The sequence below is a fragment of the Trichechus manatus genome, unplaced genomic scaffold (assembly GCF_000243295.1).
Source record: "Trichechus manatus latirostris isolate Lorelei unplaced genomic scaffold, TriManLat1.0 scaffold00160, whole genome shotgun sequence".
Classification (NCBI taxonomy): Eukaryota; Metazoa; Chordata; class Mammalia; order Sirenia; family Trichechidae; genus Trichechus; species Trichechus manatus.
In genome coordinates this window covers 5079980-5101192 of record NW_004444096.1, presented here as the reverse complement: position 1 = coordinate 5101192, position 21213 = coordinate 5079980, and the positions used below count along the sequence as shown (strand labels likewise).

Here is a 21213-nt window from a genome sequence, read left to right as displayed (position 1 = left end):
GGGCACCATCTAGCTGTACTGGACTCAGTCCGGTGGAGGCCTTGGTAGCTGTGGACAGTTAGTCCTTCGGACTAATCTTTTTAAGGAGACTATTTTAAGAGATTTATCAAATATCTAAAGCACGCATAAACAAACAGAAAACCAAATCTGTTGCCATTGAGTTGATTCTGACTCACAGCGACCCTGTAGGACAGAGTAGAACTGACCCATAGGGTTTCCAAGGAGCAGCTGGTAGATTCTAGCTGCCAACCTTTGGTTAGCAGCCAAACACTTAACCACTGCGTAAAATCATTTGGAAGAACCAATTACTGATGATTCTAAGAATTGTGCTGTTATTAGTAAAGTAAATACTAGAAGTAATATGGGTTTGTGAAATATCTAACCTATAGGCAGTAGAACCTGATGAAGGACTTGAAGAGGAAATCCCAGATTCACCAGGAATAGAAAAGCACGACAAAGAAAAGGACCATAAGGAACCTAAAAAGCTTCGTCGTAAGTTGTTGTTTTCTGTTTTGCTAATGATTTGAGTGAGCTTGTTTTCTTAGATTTCAGATATTTGAAACAATATATAAAAGCTGAGTGTAGTCTCCAGTGTTATAAGAAAGTTACAATTAACTATATAGTTACAATCTCAGTGTTTCAGTTCTCTCTCTTCTTAACTCCTTATTTTTCATCCTCATAGTATGCATCCCAACAGTGTTACATCGTATAAACTTTAAACTATTACAGTACTTCAGGAGTAGAAAGATGTATTCTAATGCTCTTCTGTTGAGGCCTCTAGGGAGCTGAACTTTATTGACTTAAAAATATACAGTTAATATTGAATGTTTAAGATTCTACATAGCATCCACTACTTTAAGAAGTCAGAAGTCATGGATCATATACCATAGTTCCCTGCTGGGCATGAGGCAGCCATCTGTGTAAATAAGGTGTGTCTGTGCGTGTGCACAAGTACATGCACACGTACTTCCAGATCATGTACCCAGAGAAGACCATAGTGAGAGTCAGCAGCTTTGGTAATAGCATTTTCTAATGCAGCACCTGTTTAAATGTTTAAAGAGTCATAAACTGTGCCTCTTCACTTTGATCAACCTACTTTAACAAATCCACATTTAACTCTGGTAATTTTTTGGCCTTCAAATTAATTGAATAACTAGAAAATCAGGTCTACTTTTGTTCTCCCGCATGCTGCTGAAGTTTAGAGCTGTTACTGACATGGTCACAGGTAACAGTGTAAGCACATGAAAATGTGATTATTTTTATTCTTTATTAATATATTGTTTATGCTCTCAACTTCCCCAAAATAGCTATTTTCAAGGAATTTACTTTTTGTATTTTTGTTATTATAACCAAATAAATGAATAAATTCAGTACTAAAGGCAGTGCATCTTTGTGATTAAAACTGTCAGTTAAGGAAGCAACTATATTTTCCAGATGGTCTCATTCTTAGCTCACAGTAAAAGTAGTTATGATGAGACTTAGCTTAAAGTACAGATAATTTTGATGATTGTGTATACGTAGCCAACCTCCTAATTCAGTTAAGGAGAGGAATTTTTTTGTTTGTTTTATAGATTTTTTTTTTAGGCATTTTACCTTCCAAAACTGATAGTCAAAGAAGATAAGTAGTATCATTTGTGAAATACTGAATATAAATTAGCATAACGTAGGGATATCTTGCTGCATATACCAAAAAAGGTAGTTTTGAGTCAGTTTTTAGTGATGGAAATGAATTGTTTTGTTTTTTATAACTTTGAAATTGGGTCTGTATTAGTTTGATTCTTTTACATGTTACTCTCAAACTACATTAAAGTTTGAAAAACTGAAATTGTACTGTGATTTTTACATATGAGATTGCTGTGTTTTGAGTGTAAAGTAGAAAAACTTTGTTATCAAAAAAGTTTCTATTTTATGAAGTGCTTAATATCTGTCTGTTTTAAGCCATGAAAGTATCTAGCGTAGATTCTTCGGAACAGAAAAAAACCAAGAAAAACTTAAAAAAGTTTCTTACACGACGCCCCACTTTGCAAGCTGTTCGTGAAAAAGGTTATATTAAAGGTAGGTAGGAGAAGTGATGTTTATAGTGATGAATTATGGCCAAAATCAGAAAGAAGACATTTCAGATTAAACACTGAAAACTTGCCGATCAGTAAAAATGTTCTTAATCTTTATTCATCAAGTTTTTAGTTACAGTGACTAAAGTTTTATTTGAATAATTAAAATTGATTTTTTATGTTTATTTTCACTGAAGCACTGGATAGACGTAAATACCAAACTAAGTTCTTAGAAAACCTGTGTCAGAGAAGCTGCACTGATGGGATGGGTAGCAGATGTTTAGAAGTCATGACAATGAAGAGTTTTAGTTTTGAGATGCAAAGGTCAGAAGAAATTAGAAATTTTTAATAAACGATCACTAAGAAAGAGTCTCTGGGTGGTGCAAACAGTGAACACACTCTGTTGCTAACCAAGTCCACCCAGAGTTGCCTGCGACCCAGAGACACCTCAGAAGAAAGGCCTGGTGATCTACTTCTGAAAAGTCAGCCATTGAAAATCCTGTGGAGCACAGGTCAACTCTGACACACATGGGGTGGCCATGAGTAAACTTGGCTCCATGGCAGCTAGTAACTGGTGACTACTAAGAAAGGAGAAAGAGGAAAATAATGAACAAATCTATTTTATTCTGGATTGTTTGCCTTCAGTTATCACTGAAAGTAATTTTAAAATTAGTATATGATTTTTTTCTGATTATATATTTTTTATTTCACTTATAAATACCAAAATATACTAATGGGATGTTTTCTTAATAAGAAAGAACTCTTTAAAAAAATCTCATATACCTGTAATTGTTATAGGCATAAGTTTAAATTCCTCAGGTAAAGTTTTCTAATAGATGACTCAAAACAGTGACATATATTCATAAATAGAGACATATGTTAAGGTGATATATAATGTTTATGTTATATCTGTCTCTGATTATGAAGTTTCTAACAAAGATGTACGTCGTCAGTACATCTGTTTTTTTTTTAATTGTTGTTACTGTGCTTTAAGTGAAAGTTTACAGTTCTTTAGTCTCTCATGCAGAAATTTTACACACATTGTTGTGTGACCCTAGCTGCTCTCCTTGTACTTTGACGGCACACTCCTCCTTTCCACTCCGGATTTCCTGTGTCCGTTCAACCAACTCTGTCCCTTTTTGCCTTCTCATCTCGCCTCTGGACAGGAGCTGCCCATTTATCTACTTGGGCTAAGAAGCACACTCTTCACGAGTATCATTTTATGTCTTAGCGTCCAGTCTAATCTTTGTCTGAAGAGTTGGTTTCGGGAATGGTTTTCGTTCTGGCCTACCGGAGAGTCTGGGGGCCATGTCTTCTGGGGTCCCTCCAGTCTCAGTCAGACCATTAAGTCTGGTCTTTTGACTAGAATTTGAGTTCTGCATGGGAGGTTAGACGCATTTACTTATCTTTTGCTGATTGAGTGTTGCTTTTCACTGGTTCTGGAGGCCTGAGTAGACTCTCCACCACTCAGTCAGTCTTGATGTGGAAAACACCTCCCAAGCGTCACTGCTTGCCTCACCGGGCACGCCAGCTGATCCGGCCCGAAGGGTGCCGGTTCCCACCGGCTCAGGTCAGGCAACTCCTCACTGCTTCTGAACTCTCTCTCCCTCCCTCTGCCACTCAGTCTGATTCCTCAACTTCGCCTTTGATATTCAGGGCTCCTAGATTGTCATATGTAATCAGTTCACTTATTTTTTCGGGAGTTTGTTGTAAGAGGGACCACAGGAAGCGTCTTGACTACTCCACCATCTTGGCCCCACCTCAGAACATCGGTTTTTAAATCATCTAAATTAAAGTACCCAAATGAGTGTCATTTAAAAAGTATTTAAAAGATGTCTAGAACAGTTTGCCTAATGGGGTGATTCAGATTAGCAACCGTAAGAGTTGTGGATAAACAGGTACTCCCAAATAAAGCATGTGAATTTAGTATATTGAGCTTTGGACCTTTAAAAAAATAAAATAGCGTGACAAATAAATGAACAGAAACTACTGCTCATTTGTTCAGTAGTCCTTTTCATTGAGAAGTCTAAACTGCTGTCACTGTATGGCTTTATAGAGCACTTCAGATATTTTGTTTGTTTTCCTGAATATTTAGCACTGATGTGGAATTTCAAAACTGTTGTGTTGGAAGATTAATAGAACTACCTTTGGAATATATTTTGTGAAATCAAGTGTTGGCACATAACGGACACGCACATGCTTGATTTAATAGTTTTAAAAGTATTTGAGTGTTTATTAAGTGCTAGTCATGATCCTAGCCACAGTGAACACCCACTGTTGTTCAAGAATTACAAGGTCCTGGCCCTCATGACATGTGTGTTCAAGTGGGAGACAGACGGTAACGAGTAGACGAGGTAATTCAAGGTGGGGATGATTACCTGAGGAAACTAAGATGCTCATAAAGTAGAGCATGACTAGGACTGAGTTCTCTCAGACTTGGCAGAACTTGGTCTAAGATGATGACGTTCGGCTGAGACTGGGAGTGATGAGGAAGAGCCGAATTTAGGGGAGAGTGCTCTCTGCAGAGGAATAGAAAATACAGATGCTCCCAGGCAAGAATGAGTCAGGGTGTTCATGGAGCTTAGTAGAGAAGAATGGTATGATGTAAAATGGAAGAGGTAGCAGAGTGCAGATCATGTAAGGTGTAAGTCATCGTAAGGAATTGCACTGGTTTAATCATTTTGTGAACTAAATTTTGGCAAGGTGGTTTGTTTTTAAAATTAAATCTCTTTCAGATCAGGTATTTGGATCCAATCTTGCTAATCTGTGTCAGAGAGAGAATGGCACAGTACCAAAGTTTGTGAAGTTATGCATCGCACATGTTGAAGAACACGGTAAGAAAATGATGTTTGGTTTTTTTGTTGTTGTTTATTTGCATGAAGCAAACCAACTTACTGTTTTGCTGTCAAAATCCCTAGAATTTTTATGATTTAGAGTGATGAAATCACAAGTTCCCTGTAGTCACAAGGTAAGATGTTAAGAAAAGCATCTTGTTGCAGAAAACTTACATGTTTGCACCTGTTTCAAATTAAGACCTCTGCAGGCACCTATTGAGTGTTACTGTAAATGATCGATTAAGTGTATGGTATTCCTTGAAGCCATTTGGACTTGGCATTGCCTTAAGACAAAGAAGGTGGTAATTTTGAAACTGAGTTTAGTAAGAAGTGGTTTTTGACAGTGTAGAAGATATGAGGAGATTGTGTTTACTACAGAGAAGCTTCTTTTGTTTATAACAAAAATGAGATGACATTTTAAAACTGTTAAATCAACTGTCAGGTGTCTAAGTAGATCCTTTTTATGTCATTCCCTGTAAAATAAAATCGAACCTAATTTCTATTTTGGTTTATTTTAGCAGTTATGATATTTATACTAGTTTTATATAAATTAGCAATATATTGACTGTATCACATTAACTTATCTATATATCATCAAAAATGTCTGTACAATTAAAATAGTTGCATAATTTAATGCCTGCTGGTCACAAATCTCTTTTCTCAGTGAATCTTCCTGTCACTGTGACAGTAGGAGCACCAAGCTGCTTGTCTTTATGTGAAGTTAGATGAATAGCACATTAGAATGCTTGAGTTTTTAAGGCTCACTTGTGTGAGTATCAACTGATTTCTCTGTTTCACCTTCGAAAGAAAAGAATAAGCTCTACATCAAATTACCAGTTGTTCCTGTGGGACCACTAGTGAAATTGCTAACTTATATTGGATTTATTACAAACACTTAATATGACACACACTTTCAAGAGAATGCTTTAAAAGCTGCATTTACATTATAAAATGGTATGCAAAATAGAGTGGGCTGATTTTATCTATGACTTTCTTTACTTTTTGAACTATCCCAGAGTGTTTGCAGAAGTTTATCTTAAGTTGTTAGTATTTCAAGTTTAATGGGATGATTGTTTTGAACAGATTCACAGTCAACGTCATAAACACAGTAGAATTATTGCCATTTATTAAACAGAATTCACAGTGAATCTCCATCTCCCTCCCCCTGGCAAAGCATCTATAAAAAGCCATTTAGAGAGAGAGAGTATTTGCCCATTTGATTTTAGGCTAGTGCTCATGAGTAAGAATTCTGAAACGTGCAAGCATCTTTAGAGAGACAAACAAGTACTTTAAGCATAAAAAATCCTTTTGTCTCTTAGGTTTGGATGTCGATGGGATATACAGAGTAAGTGGCAACCTTGCAGTGATACAGAAGCTGAGATTTGCAGTCAATCATGGTGAGGTTATAGTTCCTGTTGTTTTATCCAGAATAATCACTCATAACTGTTAAAACTGGCTTAAAGTAATTTTTTTAAATTTCCTATTTCTGCTGTTTTTCAGATGAGAAATTGGACTTGAATGATAGTAAATGGGAAGATATTCATGTCATCACTGGCGCACTCAAAATGTTTTTTCGAGAATTACCAGAACCTCTTTTTACATTTAACCATTTTAATGATTTTGTTAACGCAATTAGTAAGTATGTAATTCACTCAGTTTGTCCTAGGCATTGAAAATCCTCTGCACAGATTAAGCCAGCATACTCTGTTTGATCTTTCCTATTTTTTCAAAGGATTATTTTACTTCAGAAATTTAAAATGTGACCACCAGATGTCACTGTGTATTCCCAAATATCATCCTCCAAACTTACTGCTTTCAGTTTCTTAAGAACGTACTGCAGAATCTTTAGTTACTGTCTCGTTTCAGAACAAGAACCAAGACAACGAGTTGCTGCTGTTAAGGACTTAATCAAACAGTTGCCAAAGCCAAATCAAGACACAATGCAGATTCTTTTTAGACACCTCAAAAGGTAAGAGAACTGTACAGATACGAAATGTAGGGGGCACGTGGGATTGGGGTCGATCAGACCCAGCTTCAGAGCTCAGCTCTGCCACTTACTATCTTCATGACTTGAAAAATATACTCAACGACTGTGAGCCTCCGTTCCTCCTGGGTAAAGTGGTTTGGTGCGAAGAAGACGTTAAATCAGGTAGTAGATGTGAAGCATTTATCTATTGCCCGGCACATAGTAGGTATTTAAAAATTGTTGTTAAAGTTCATTAATGCAAAGATGAGTTTAGTTATTGAATGAGTTCCACTGGTTACCCTAAAATGGAAGTTATTAAATGAGGTATAAGTGTTGGAATTGACTCGATGGCACACAACAAAATCAACGTACTAAACTAACCCTAAAATGGAAGGCGGGAAGTCAATCAGTGAACCATTAAAGAGCTCATTAAAGAGCACTAGAATAGTAAAATTATCCCAGTAAGAGAGATTTTTGACAAAGTAAAATGAATAAAATTGAAAATTTATTTTCTGTGCCCTAATGAGTTTTTTTCCCATGAATTAAGTGACGTAATCATTGATACAGGAATAATAACTCATATTTACATCTATGTACTGTTTTAAAACTAAGCAGAAATATCACGCATTTAAAGTTTGTTAGAGAGTAAGGGGACATGGTGGTTCAGTGGTAGAATTCTCACCTTGCAGGAGACCTGGATTTGATGACTGGCCAGTGCACCTCAAGCACAGCCACCACCTATCCGTCGGTGGAAGCTTGCATGTTGCTGTGATGCTCGAGATCTCGGCAGAGCCTCCAGACTAAGACAGACTAGGAAGAAAGGGCCAGTGTTTACGTCCAAAAAAATCAGCCGATGAAACCCCCATTGTTCACACCGGTTTCATCTCGTTGTGTGTGGGGTCGCCAGGAGTCGAGGGCTGGCTAGACGCAGCTAATAACATGTATAATTATATCTTTAAGCTCTGTTTATCCGTAAGAAAGCTTCCCGAGGCATTTGTACTGAATTCTACTTGTGTCACCTAAGAAAAAAGAGTATTATTTCTCTTTTCAAAATACAAACTGTTACGTTTGTAATACAATTTGAAGAATTTTCTCCCTCTCTTTTATATTTTCTGCTTTAACAACTTTTTTTTTCCTTCCCTTTAGAGTTATAGAAAATGGAGAAAAAAATCGAATGACCTGTCAGAGTATAGCAATTGTTTTTGGTCCTACTCTGTTAAGGCCCGAGAAAGAGACTGGTAATATAGCAGTTCATACTGTGTACCAAAACCAAATTGTAGAATTAATTCTTCTGGAATTAAGCTCCATCTTCGGACGCTGATTCTTACTGAAGACAGAACCTGTGGAGTAGAAGCTGGATTCCATCAGATTTCAAATCTTTATACATGATGTATTTTCTTTTTGGACCAAGCAGTGACTCTTTGATTTTGCACTTTTTTGAGGGATTAGAAGGGAAGGGGGAAGCCTCAAGATGTGTGTTAGGCCCTCATATTTGCTGCTTTGTTGCAAGTTGATATAATGTGTATGTAATTTTGGATTAGTTTTATCCTGAGTGTTTGAATTTTAGTAAAAATCAAAACTTGCAGTTGTAACCAGGCATCTATACACTGGATAATTTGGTAAGAAAACTACATTTTTGTTTTTTCTTAAACTGGATAATACAGAATTTTTTTTTTATGACTTGTAGGGTCATCATGTATAGGTTTACCACTTGATAGGAGTAGTATCAGTTATTTTCAAAACACTCTTGGGCATTTTAAACAAAATGAAGTATATCCGTTCTGAAACCTGTGTATTTCTTCTTCGGGGTTTCTGCATGCAGTGGCAGTGTGAGTGCTGACGTTCATCGTAACCCAGATAGAATCCCCTGGTGAAGGCTTGCTGTCTTCCACTTGTTGCACAGCATCCTTCCTGGATAGCTTTGCTTGTTTGTGCACACACTAATAAATACTACATTGAACACTGTGACATACTGGAGAGGTTAGTTAGCAGAAGTCAATTCAGGGTATTTTTAGGCTGTGTGTGCTACACTGAATTGTAGCTAACAGTTCTCATTATATCTAGTGCCATACTGAGCTCTTAGTAGGACCCTATGGAAATGGATGTTATTTGTTGTAAATACATGCTAAAGACTTAATGCCCTTTAGCTTATGTATATAATTGTGTTGTATAGTCTCAGTACATTCTAACCCTACATTTCTAATCATGGTATAGGTATTGCTGTAGGTGATCTTTTCCATGAATATTAGGTTTCCTCCAGAAATAGGCTGTTATTTGGGGAAGTAACTGTGTGCACTTTTAGATTTTAATTACATTTACAGGCAAATCACTGTAATGTTAATGGTACTGGAAAAATACTGAATAGACTTGCTAAATGGTAAATGCACTACAAGAGGAACCTTTTAGATTATTTAACATGTACAGAATACATTAGAAAAATTTATTACAGAGTTCTAACTCTACAGTATGAATAGTGGAAGCCCATATATAAATTAGATGGATGTTGGATAGAAAATGACATTGCTAAATTTGAGAATTTCTTTTTACATTACTAATGTAGATTGATTTGTATAATAAAACAGGGTTTGGAAGGTTTTGTTACAGGGAGCATGGTCAGTTGAAGATTTTTTAAATGTATTTTTCTAGATTAACTGCTGTATATGAAATGTCTAATCTGAATAAAGAAAACTATAAGAAGCTTAGAGGTTTTTCCATTGGAAATGTGCTTTTTTTTTTTTTTTGGCGTTTACTGGCATACTCTTATACCTCATTTTAAAAAATCAACTGAATCTGATATTTCCTGTGGCAAATATATTTTTCTTATTTCACACCTTTTCTCCTCCCTGCTATGCCATCACTCTCTTCTGTCCCTACACGTTTTTATTTCTTCATCAATGCTTGGAAGTGACTGATTGTAACCAAGACTCTGTTTATTAGGATTGCATTTATGATTTAAAATTAGGATTGCCTTCCTTGGGAAAAAATATTTTATGTGGTATGTTGAAAAACCTCTCACCTGAGTTTTGTGGTAAAAATATTGTGTTTATTATTGTGATCTTGTTAAATTGATAACAAACCAAGTACTTGATAGGTGTAGGAAAGCAGATTGTTTCAGGCAGGGAGAAAAAGCCTCAAATCAAAATGTTTATTTTTCCATAAAGATGCCCTGCAATATGCTTTAGGACTGGAATATATAGTTAATTGCGTACCAGGAAAACAGACTCTTGTCAGTGACATTCTTCCCCTCGGCCGTCATGGAAATACCAGAGATTAGAACTGTCCTGTGTTTCTTGTTTCGGAGTACGTGTATGTATGTGAGTCTTAACTCTTTTCTCAGTCACTGGCTAATCGGTATGTTGTACTGTTGTATGTACAGTGTGATCAGTGTCTTGTGTTTTCATCATTTGTGAATTAAAAATTGTCACTTGTTTTTATAATAACAAACCAGTAATATTTTCTGTCTCAAAAGCTTGATTTTTAGTAGAAAATGTATTAAAGGCTGAAAGAAATTGTCAGTGTAATTTCATTTACCGAGTTGGCCTTCCTTCAGAACATGATAAAAGAAAAAAGGTAGTCAGAAATGGGAAATGGGGGGAAAAGTATATTCAAATACATCATCACATTCCAATTAGGAAAAAAAACTCATTATTTAGATTTTAAAGCAATAAGAAATTTACCTTTTACCATGAAAAGTTAATTACGAAATAGCTCTGGAAGAATCATGTTACCTTGTAGATACAGGTAAATTTATACATTATTTTTGTTATGTGAAAAGCACGAATAGAATAATTCAGGCAGACTTTGGGTTTGGGCAGATAAGGTGTGTGGGTATACATACGTGCATTTGTGTGCATGCCATTGCTTATATACAAAAGAAAAGTCATCAATAATAATAATGGCAAATACTTGGAGACCTTCATACTATTTTAGTATCTCATGCTCCTTTGCAAGCCTGTAATATTGTGTATAATAATAGCAGCGAGGGGGAAAAGAGTTCCATAATTGTGCCAAGAGATATTTTTTCCAGCTCATGGGAGAGGCTTCTAATTAGATACTTAAAGTAAACGTGTTTCCCATGACACTAATTCCTCAAACATTGTTAGACTTTTTTTTTGTGTAAATACACAGAGGAGTCCACAACAGGTCGCTTTAGTAACAAAGAAAATAGAGTCACGTGTGGCATGCTCTCTCTGGTCTAATAAAATCCAGTGTTCAATACTGCATCTACATGAAGAATTGGAAAAGGGTAGAAAATAAGACTTTATGGAGTTTACTCTTTTCCTAAACTCCAGCCATTGGCTCTAATGATTGTGTTTTATAGAAAGCACTTCTCTAGCGCAAGATGAGAGAAGATGTTTAATAGGAACTTCAGTCTCTTTGTTGCAGTCTTGGACGTGGGGCATAGTTTTTTCGTTTTTTTTTTAAACAGAATTCCAGTATAACTAGTACAGTTCTGTTCAATGCTACTTTAGAGACCAAAAAAAAAAAAAAAAAAAAGCAGGGGGGACCAAAATAAAACAAACAGTCTTACAATAATGGTGTATTCGAATCTATTGGAAATTCACGAGCTGTAAACTCAGGCCAAGCAGAATCAGACTTAGTATTCCAGAGAAGGGAGAAGCACAGAATGCCTAATGAGACACTCTGTAACTGCTAAAGACAAGCGAGTTCTCCTGAAGAATCTCAATTAGTCTTCTCAGCCGAAGTTCTGTGGGCCAGCAGTGGCCTAAGTATATTCAGCTGGATTGAGCTTTTACAAATTAGCCTTATGTGAATATGGCCCTTAAATGAACTCTTTCATTTCCTTCATTTCTTCCCTTCTCCCACAGGGGAGAAAGAAAAAAAAAAACACTTTCATGGTGCTCTCATAAACAGAGTACTTGTAGAACAAGGTAACTGTTTAAAAACCACTACAATATAAATTTTAAAAAGTCTGGTTTTTTACTTTTTTTCATTGACCCTCACCTCTCTCTATTTTACTTCTTCTCTCAACATTATCAGAAAAAGTGTTTGGTAAAGATTTTTAATTACTGGTACTGGTAGCCAAATCTTTCACGTAGTTCTGATTTTAATCCATAATTAGAAATGTACCGTGAAATCTATAGTGACATCAAAATGACAAATGATGCTTTCGAGGCTATTATCAACAGGGACTTTCCAGAGGTGGAAATAGAAACCACTGCCAGGTCATGGTAGAGTGACCAGTGAAAATTCAGTATAGCATTTAAGGCCTCCTTTCTCTTCCTGGATGTTTTGAGACACTACATTTGGGTAATCTTAGATGCTCAAGTAAAACTGAGTCTCATAGATAGATAGGAACGGACCAGTAGGGATCATTACCTTTGGTCTTACTATTTTATGGATGAAAAAACCAGAATGATTGTGAATGCCTGTGTTACTTAATGGCACAGGATGGTAAGGAAGCCAAAGGCTGAAGAGAAGAACTATCTTGATTATAGTTACATTCTTTCTAAGTTTGTGATCAGTTTAAATAAACCATATTCTGGCATGCTCAGTAATACCATTTGAGGAAAAAAATATACATACTGTGGTCATCTGTAAACTAAATTCTTTAAAATTCTGTTGCGAATATACACAGCAAAACATGCACCAATTCAACTTTCTACGTGTACAATTCAATGACATTGATTGTATTCTTTGAGTTGTGCAGCCATTCTCACCTTCCTTTTCTGAGTTGTTCCTCCCCCATTAACATAAACTCCCCCTTAGGTTCTTATCTAATCTTTCCAAGTTGCTGTTTTCACTTTGATCCCATGCAGATAGTTCATAAAAGAGCATAATGCTTAAGGCAGACATTTTTTACTAGTTAAGCTAAACTATTGTTTGGTTTTTAAGAAGACCTTAGGGGTTATTTTTGGTTTAAAGTTTAAAGATTATTGCAGGGCAGTAGTTTCAGGGGTTCATCCAGCCCCCTTGGCTCCAGAAAGTCTGGAGTCCGTGAAAATTTGAAATTCTGTTCTACATTTTTACCCTTTTGATCAGGGTTTTTCTATAGAATCTTTGATCAAACTGGTAATAGATGGCCCACAACTACCATGGCCTCCACCAGACTGAGTCCAACAAATGGTGCCTGGCTACCACCACTGACTGCTCTGACAGGGATCACAACAGAGGGTCCTGGAGAGAGTGGGAGAAAAGTGTAGAACAAGATTCTAACTCATAAAAAACACCAGACTTACTGGTCTGACAGACTGGAGAAACTCCAAGAGTACGGCCCCTGGACACCCTTTTAGCTCAGTAATGAAGTCACTCCTGAGGTTCATCCTTCATCCAAAGATTAGACAGGCCGATAAAACAAGACTAAAGGGTCACACTAGCCCAGGGGCAAGGACTAGAAGGCAGGAGGGGACAGGAAAGCTGGTAATAGGGAACCCAGGGTGGAGAAGGGAGAGTGTTGACATGGGGTTGTTAACCAATGTCATAATATGTGTACTAACTTTAATGAGAAGCTAGTTCTGTAAACTTTCATCTAAGTACAATAAAAAAAATGTGCAGTAATAGTAGCTGGCCAGCATCCAGTGCTTCTGGTCTGGCAAAGGAGACAGCTAGATGTTCGTGGAGGCAACCAGACACACATTCTGTGTCTCCTTATGTTCCTGACTCCTCCTCTTCCTCAGTTGGTCTAGGCAGATAGAGACCAGTGGTGCCTTGGATGACTGCTTGCAGTCAAGCTGAGTTTATTTTTATGGCATATTGAAACCGTTTTCCTTTTATATGTTATATACATCTGTTGTGAATGTAGAGGTGCCAGACAGTAGCTACTGCTTTCTGCTGGTCTCTTCTAGTTCTGTTTTGTATAGATAGTAGTAAACCAGCCTCCCTCCCTCCCCACCAGCAAATAGACTGCAAAGGTTCCAGTTGCACCCACTGATGTTCCTGGACAGACCATTGTGTACATTAATCTCTAATATGGATATCTGCGTTCACTTATGTTCTAGAACTGTGCTGTCCAATATAGTAGCCACTAGCCCCATGTGACAGTTTAATTAAAATTAAGAATCCAGTTACTTAGCCATGCTAGCCACATTTCAAATGCTCAGTAGAGTCGTGGAGTTAATGGCCACCATATTGGACAGCGAAGATACAGAACATTTCCAACCACACAGAAAATTACATTGGACAATACTGTTCCAGAAGGTTTGTTGTGAGGGATAGCAACTGTAAAGTGCAAAATTAAAAAAGACCTAAAGCATTACATAATCAATTCTCTCTCTTGTCTCTTAAATCCATGACACTAAAAGAGCATAAAATCAAGTTCTGCTAAACTTGAATTTCTGTCCCACGTAAGTATATGCTCTCATATTGGGGCCTGGATGGTGGCAAATATGATTTAACTTCCAATACAACTCCCACCAAAATAACGTCTCCATCAAACTCATCAGTTGGGTTAAAACCAGTTTGAAACTGTGACTTAACCCTGAAAGTTGGCGGTGTTGTCTTTGGGGAATTTAGCAATGCTGTACTATGAGATAATGTAACATTTCAGAAGCGTGTGTCATAATATTCTTAACGTTTTAGGAATTTTCACTTTGTTGAGAGGAAAGATTTCCAAAGTCTTATTTTTACAACCATCTCAGCAATTATTGAAAGAAAGAAATGGTTCTAATTAGAGCTCTCACTTGGGATCCAAGCTCCTTCATCTTGTGTTTATGGTTTTTAGTAGCACCGTGTATGAAGCAGTGAAGATGTCAGAGAACCTACCTACCAAACTCTTAAAATGGAGCTAAAGTTAAGCCACAGATACAGGGAAATTGTCAGTGATCTCAAAGCAAGTCAGTAGGTCTACACGTAATTTCACCAGATGCTAAAGTATGGAAGATGACTTAGCATGTAGATACCGTAGAGTAGATGATCATGTTTTGGTTTTGTTTCTATCAGAATAATTATTTGGTTGATTTGAAGGGCCCCAGGCCAAATTTTCAGAGCTAGTGCTCATTTGCATAGTTGGCATGTATAATGTTCTAGTTGAAGATGATATTGTTGTATTTTCAACCCTATGGTCAAGGCTTTCTATTAATAAAAGTTATTAAAAAGTTCTAGGTAGAGAGTATACTTGTTTGTTAGTTAACCTAACCCAACCTATTGACAACATACTTCGGTTCAGACTTCAGCAAATCATAGGGTGCATAGGGTGAAGAAGCTTTGCCATCTAGAAAAACTGACGATACTGGCCTCCCATCTTCTCATTAAGAAGTATATTGAAATATGAAATGCTTCTCTCTCTCTTTCTGTCCTTCCTTCCCTCCCACTGGTCCGGCTTTCTCAGCAATTACTGTTTGCTTTAGGCCGATGAGTGACTACTTGCAGAGGCCGTAGTAGGATTTAGTGATACCCCTGTGTTCAAAGTGCTCAGGTTTCCTGGAGAGGATGGACTTACAGGGTAATCAGAGTCCTCTAGGGAAACCAACAACCTTTCTTTCATAAGGGAGAAATCCCAGTATTCTTGGATGATACAATTCTGATTATGAGGTTTCTTGAATTCAACGCCCTTATGCTAGGGGTGGAAACCCCGGAGTCGTAGTGGTTAAGAGCTTCGGCTGCTTATCAAAAGGTCGGCAGGTTGAATCCAGTCGGTGCTCCTTGGAAACTATGGGGTGGTTCTTCTCTGTCCTAGAGGATCGCTGTGAGTCGGAATCAACTTGATGGCAATGGGTTTTTATGTTAGGGAACCAAATCTGATGTAACATTTCAGACCTTTGAAACAAAGCTAACACTACCTAAGGGAATAAAATTACCATTGGATTCCAGCTCCCAACCAGAGAAAAACCATCCATTTGCTTCATTTCTTGTTATTGAGACTCGAAGTTTCAGTGGAATCATCTACAGTGCTGACAGGCGGCTACATCCTATGACTGCCCTCTCCGGTCATGCCCTGTGTCCTAACCTGTTGGTTTAGCCAGATTGATGGCCAGAGCATTGCCCGTAACAATGACTGGACCTCCTGACCCATCTCATCACTCTTGTCTGTGTCTTTAACATAGTCCGTCGGCGTTATAAGTGCAAACCTGCATCAGACAAAATGAGATTGCTATTTTAAATAATGGCGGTACTGAAACATCTACCGAATGGGAGCTTGGGAAGAGAGTTTAATCTAAACAGTCCATTAGAAAGATCTCCCATTTATTCTTTCAACAAATTCAGTGCATTTGTTTTCGGTGTTTTCGTGTGTGCCAAACACGTTAACCTCTGGGGATACATTAGTGAGCAAAACAAATACAATCCCTGCTCTCATGTTTCTAGCCTTGAGACTGGTAATGTGATGACCAGTGTATCTCCAGTTCTGACATTTGCATAAGTGAACCTGAAGTGGTCAATCTGAGGAGTTTTATTAGCATGCCTTTCAAGTCAGATACTAGTGTTTTGGTCTTGCCAGTCTTTGGATATTGAGGTAAAGGTTTATTGCCACACAAATGTGTTGAGAATGACATAATTTTTGCGTAGTTGTTGACTGGAAGTTGAAGCAAGGCAAATTTGTCAAATACAAGTGATGTTGAAGGCTTTGCTGAAGCACAGTTTCTCTGAATGAGGCCTGGTTCTGAACAGCAGGTGGATAAAGCAGTCCCAACCGAGGTCGCACATTCTGAACAGCAGTGTCAGGACAAGCACGGGTTTAACAGTGGCCACACAAGTAGTCCAAATCATACTTTCTGTATTAAAACTAAATATATGGAGAGGATTCTGGGAAGATGGCAGTGGCAATAGCGTAGCTTTTCAGTTCCTCCGTTAAAACAACATAATGACATTTCCAACAAAACTCGGCGACAGGGTATCACAAACTATAATACAAGTAGGTGGAGAGAAGTCACCAACGGCTTCACGGCCTGCAGGCTATTCATGTCTGTGAGGAGGAAACAGTGGGGCAGCATCTGAGGGGCCGAGAACTGGAGAACTCCAAGCTAACCATCAGATGGAATGGGCAGAAACAGTCTAGCCTTTAGCAGTTCTCAAAACCAACTTGCCATAGTTCCCTTCCAGGGCAAGGCTGCAAACTGAAGAACAGCTGCTGAAAGTGGAATCCATGTTGAACAGAATAGGAATAATAGATAAAAGAGGTGATCTAGATCAAAGTGAGTAAAAGGAAGTATATCCAGGAAATCCCAGAAAGCAAGCTGACATTTTTTTTTAACACAAAACAAAACACAAGAATGATAAAATGGACAAATTCCAGGGGAACAAAACTTACCAAAACTGACACAGGAAGACATAGAAAATTTGAATATTGTGTATTACAGAAGTTGACACCTAACCACAAAGAAAATATCAGGCCCAAGTGGCTTTACTGGTGAGTTTTTCCAAACATTTAAGAAATATCAACAATTGTACACAGACTTTTGCAGAGAATTGAAAAAGAGGGAATACTACCTGCTCATTTCTTCGAGGCTAGCAAAACCTGATACTAAACCTTGACAAGAACATTACAAGAAATGAAAATTATAGTCTAGTCTCTCTCATAAACATAGATGGAATCCTAAACAAGATACAAATAGAATCCAGTGATTTATAAAAAGCATAATCCACCATGACCAAGCCAGATTTATTTCAGAAATATAAGTTTGGTTTAACATTTGAAAACCAATCAGTATAATTTACCACATTAACATAATTAAGGAGAAAAAGCATATCTTAATATATACAGAAATAACATTTGACATAATTGAATACCATAATAAAAACTCTTAGCAGCCAAGGAACAGAATGGAACTTTGGAATCTGATATAGGTACATAAACAAAAACCCTACGGCAAAAATCATACTTAAAGGTTAAATTTTGAAATCTTTTCCTAAGATTGTGAATGAGACAAGGATTTCAACAATCACTTCTATTCAGCAGTTCATTGGGAGTCCTAGGCAGTGTAATAAGCAATAAAATTAAGGGTATAATGATTGAGTATGAAGATACACTAATTTTTATAGGAAAAGCTCAATTGTGCATAATAAACTAATAGTTTAATATGTGAATGTAGCAAGGTTATTGAATACAAAGACTATAAAAATAGTTCTTTTATATACCAGCAATAAAAATTAGAAATGAAATTAAAAAATGGTACTTTTACCATAGCATTAAAAAAAAAAAAATCAGAAACTGAAAAAAAAAAAAAGCACTGAATATTGAGTCTATCTGTAGGACTAAGACTAATACAGAGATTATGATTAGAGAATAGAATGTTGGGGTTGTGAATCTTGATAACAGAAATTATATAACAAATGAAAGTTGAGGGGAAATATTTGTGAAGTGGTGTAATTATGTTGGTTTTCTCACCTTTTACAGGCAAAAACTACCATTTAAAATTGATAAATCAGTAATAGCTATAAAGTATATTCAAAATGTAAAGGTAAACAAAAAGTAATCAAATAAAATTGTATAGTAGATAGGAAGAAGATGGAAGAAGAAAAATACTCATTACCGTTAGTGGAAGGTAGTCAATAAACACAGTTTAAAGAAATAAGAGTATTAAAGATATACTATAAAGTATTGGTTAAAAGACTAAGCACCAGAAGAAAAACACAGACTTTCTAAATTATTGGAAGAAACACATACGAAAATAGAGGGAGGAAAACACAGAACAAATAGACACAAATTAAAAAGAGTAAAAGAACACACAGTATCAAATAAGAACTAAGATAAAATGTATGAATAAATGTAAATGGGTTATGCTCACCCACTAAAAGACATAGACTTCAAATGGATCAGAAAGCAAACCTAACTCTGCCGTACTCCAAAGATACAACTAAAGTAATCCAGGAAGGTTGAAAATAAAAAGGATGGTCAAATGTACACCAGATGAATACAAGCAAAAAGAAAGTAGTAGATGTGACCTTGAAGTCAGATAAGGTTGAATCTGGAACAAGAAGCACTAAAAGAATCAAGGATATTTAAAATAACAAAGAGCGCATGCCGTAAGTTATGAATAACTGTGCACCACGTGACAGTACTAGCATTCATGTGCAGTGGTTAAAAGCTCAGCTGCTAACCAAAAGGTTGGCATATTGAATCCACTGGCTGCTCCTTGGAAACCCTATGGGGCAGTTCTACTCTGTCCTGTAGGGTCGCTATGAGAATCAATGACTCAATGGCAATGGGTTTGGGTTTGTTTTTTTGGGGGAGGGGGGCATTCATATAGAAAGAGCGACAGGAGATACAAGGAAAAATAGAGAAAACATAGCAGCTTAATTCTTTAATTTACCTCTTTTAGTCCATTAAAAATCAGGACAATAAAAAATAAGAATAGAAAAAGACCTAAATATCATAGTAAGGCAGAAATAATGTGTGTATGTGTGTTTGTGTGAGTATCATGACATAAAAACTCATTTTTTTTAAGTAGCAATAGAATGGTCATAAATATTTACCAGAAGGCCTCAGTACATTCTGAAAAGTAGACAACACAGATATTGTTATTTTTCAATCATAGTGCACTAAGACAGTGGAAACCAAACCAGGAAACAAAAAGTTCTACTTGGATATTAAAAAAAACCTCTCAGGGCTTCCGGGCAACACGACGCTATAGACAGAAGCACCACGCCATCCCTCCACAGCAAAGATCTGAAAAACTAAGTCAAACAGAGACGCATGTCAATCCTGAAACCGTAAGCATTAAATGAAGAGATAAAGAACTCAGCCAAGCACCGAATGGAATAAGAAACTGACGAAGAACAGAGTGAGGAGAGATACATGCAGAGGTCCCCTATCAGCTAACACAGCACAGATCTGCCATCTTGGAGATCAGCAACAGGGGGTATGAGAAAGCAGCTTCATGGAGCTTCCAGCAGGAGACAGAACCACTGGTAACCAGCGATACATGCTTTCTCACCCCCCACCCTTCTTCACCCCCACTTGGCTTCCTCTGCTTCCTGTAGCCACAGTCTCTTGGCTGGGAAGCACCGGCTTCACCCTGGTGCTGCTTGGATTCCACCCACACTGGCCAGCTCCCTGAGTGCCATTTGTTGGCTGCTGGTGTTGCATTTTTCCACTTCTTTAGATTTCTTCCTTACCTCTCACCACCTCCCCCTCCTTTCTCTCAAATACCTGGCTCCATGTGCCATCTTTGCTTCTTCCTGAAAGGCTGCAAAACACTGCTTGACTGTGAAACTGCTTCCTGGCCCATGCCACCACACTAGTGGGATCCTTGGGAGTTCTGTTTGTTCTGTTTTGATTTGTTTGTTTTCTTTTTCTTTTCTCAGCTTGGGAGCTCCTTCTAGCTGGGCAGTACTGCACAGCTTGGGAGACACTCCCTTACTCTGCACAGACGCATAGTGGCATCCTTGGGGGCATTTCTTTTTTCTTGTTTTTGTTTTGTTTTCTTATGTCTCTTTTTCCCTTTTTGTCTTTCTTCATTTCTCAGTTTCTCATCTCTCTGTACTTACCTTCTTTTCCTGTCTCCTGAATACCTGGCACTGTGTGATATCTCTACCCTTTCTATCCAGGCTGTACTTCACAGCCTGGGAGAAACTTCCCCAGTCCTAGCAGCCGTGCCAGTGGGATCCCTGGGGGCTTTTTATCTTCCCTGGTTTTTATTTATTCATTTTTTTCTTTTACCTTCTTCTTTTTTTTTCCCGTTTTGTTTTCTCCATTTCTCAGTCTCTCATCTCTCCACTCCAGTGGCAATCTCCCTTAGCACTCTTTTTTGTTTGTTTTTGTGTATGTTTTTGGCTCCTGTTCCTCTCTCCTCTCTCTCCTCTTTCCCATATCCATCTTAGCTCTGCATATCACCATCTCCCCCCTCCTTCCTGCCTACCTGCACTGTGCACTGAACATCACACCCCCAAGCAGCACAGGCATGGCCTACCAGAACCTGCCCTGCACTGATCTCGGCCCACCCTGTTGGTCCTAGTACATGCCACAAACAACCCATCCCAGCAACTCCCCTTCAGCTGGACCTGCCCTGCTGTATCATATCTGAGCGACTGACCCTGCCTATTGGAGAAGGAGGTGAAAAGTATCGTGCCCACAGGTGAGCAAACAAAGAACGCACAGCCCACCTGCTCAGACATAACCAAATTAAACAAAAAAGCAGGATGAAACAAACAAATCTACTATCAATAAACAAGGAAAATAACTACTGAATGCCCTGAAGACAGCAGACAATATCAAAACATATACAAAAACAGGACAGGGTGGTTCCAGTAGGCATCCAAAATAAAACACCAGATGACTTTCCAGTAGAAGAGAAGGCACTAGAACTACCTGAATTCAAATCTCTAATATTCAGAGCTATCCAAGAGTTGAAGCAAAAAGCAGACAAAAATGAGGAAAAAATAGACAAATTCATGGCAAAGGCAGACAAATTCATGGAAAATACAGACCAAAAAATGGAAGAATTCAGGAAAAGAATACAGGAACAAA

The 21213-nt window shown here is 37.6% G+C and overlaps 1 protein-coding gene across 12 annotated transcripts in view; it reads left to right on the top strand.

Annotated features, from left to right (window-relative positions):
* ARHGAP12 (Rho GTPase activating protein 12) overlaps nt 1-11245 on the top strand; it is a 132090-nt gene extending 120845 nt beyond the window's left edge. For 10 of the 12 annotated variants that reach the window (XM_012558358.2, XM_004386260.2, XM_004386259.3 and 7 more), the window contains 7 exons: nt 390-492; nt 1939-2055; nt 4787-4885; nt 6205-6282; nt 6386-6520; nt 6752-6854; nt 7998-10124. In XM_012558358.2, coding sequence (XP_012413812.1) covers nt 390-492; nt 1939-2055; nt 4787-4885; nt 6205-6282; nt 6386-6520; nt 6752-6854; nt 7998-8172 — 810 coding nt within the window. In that variant the 3' untranslated portion in view covers nt 8173-10124. Of the gene's footprint in view, nt 1-389; nt 493-1938; nt 2056-4786; nt 4886-6204; nt 6283-6385; nt 6521-6751; nt 6855-7997 lie in introns of all 12 variants that reach the window. The other 2 variants (XM_023740612.1, XM_023740613.1) reach the window with 2 other exon arrangements.
* The last annotated feature ends 9968 nt before the right edge of the window (nt 11246-21213 follow it).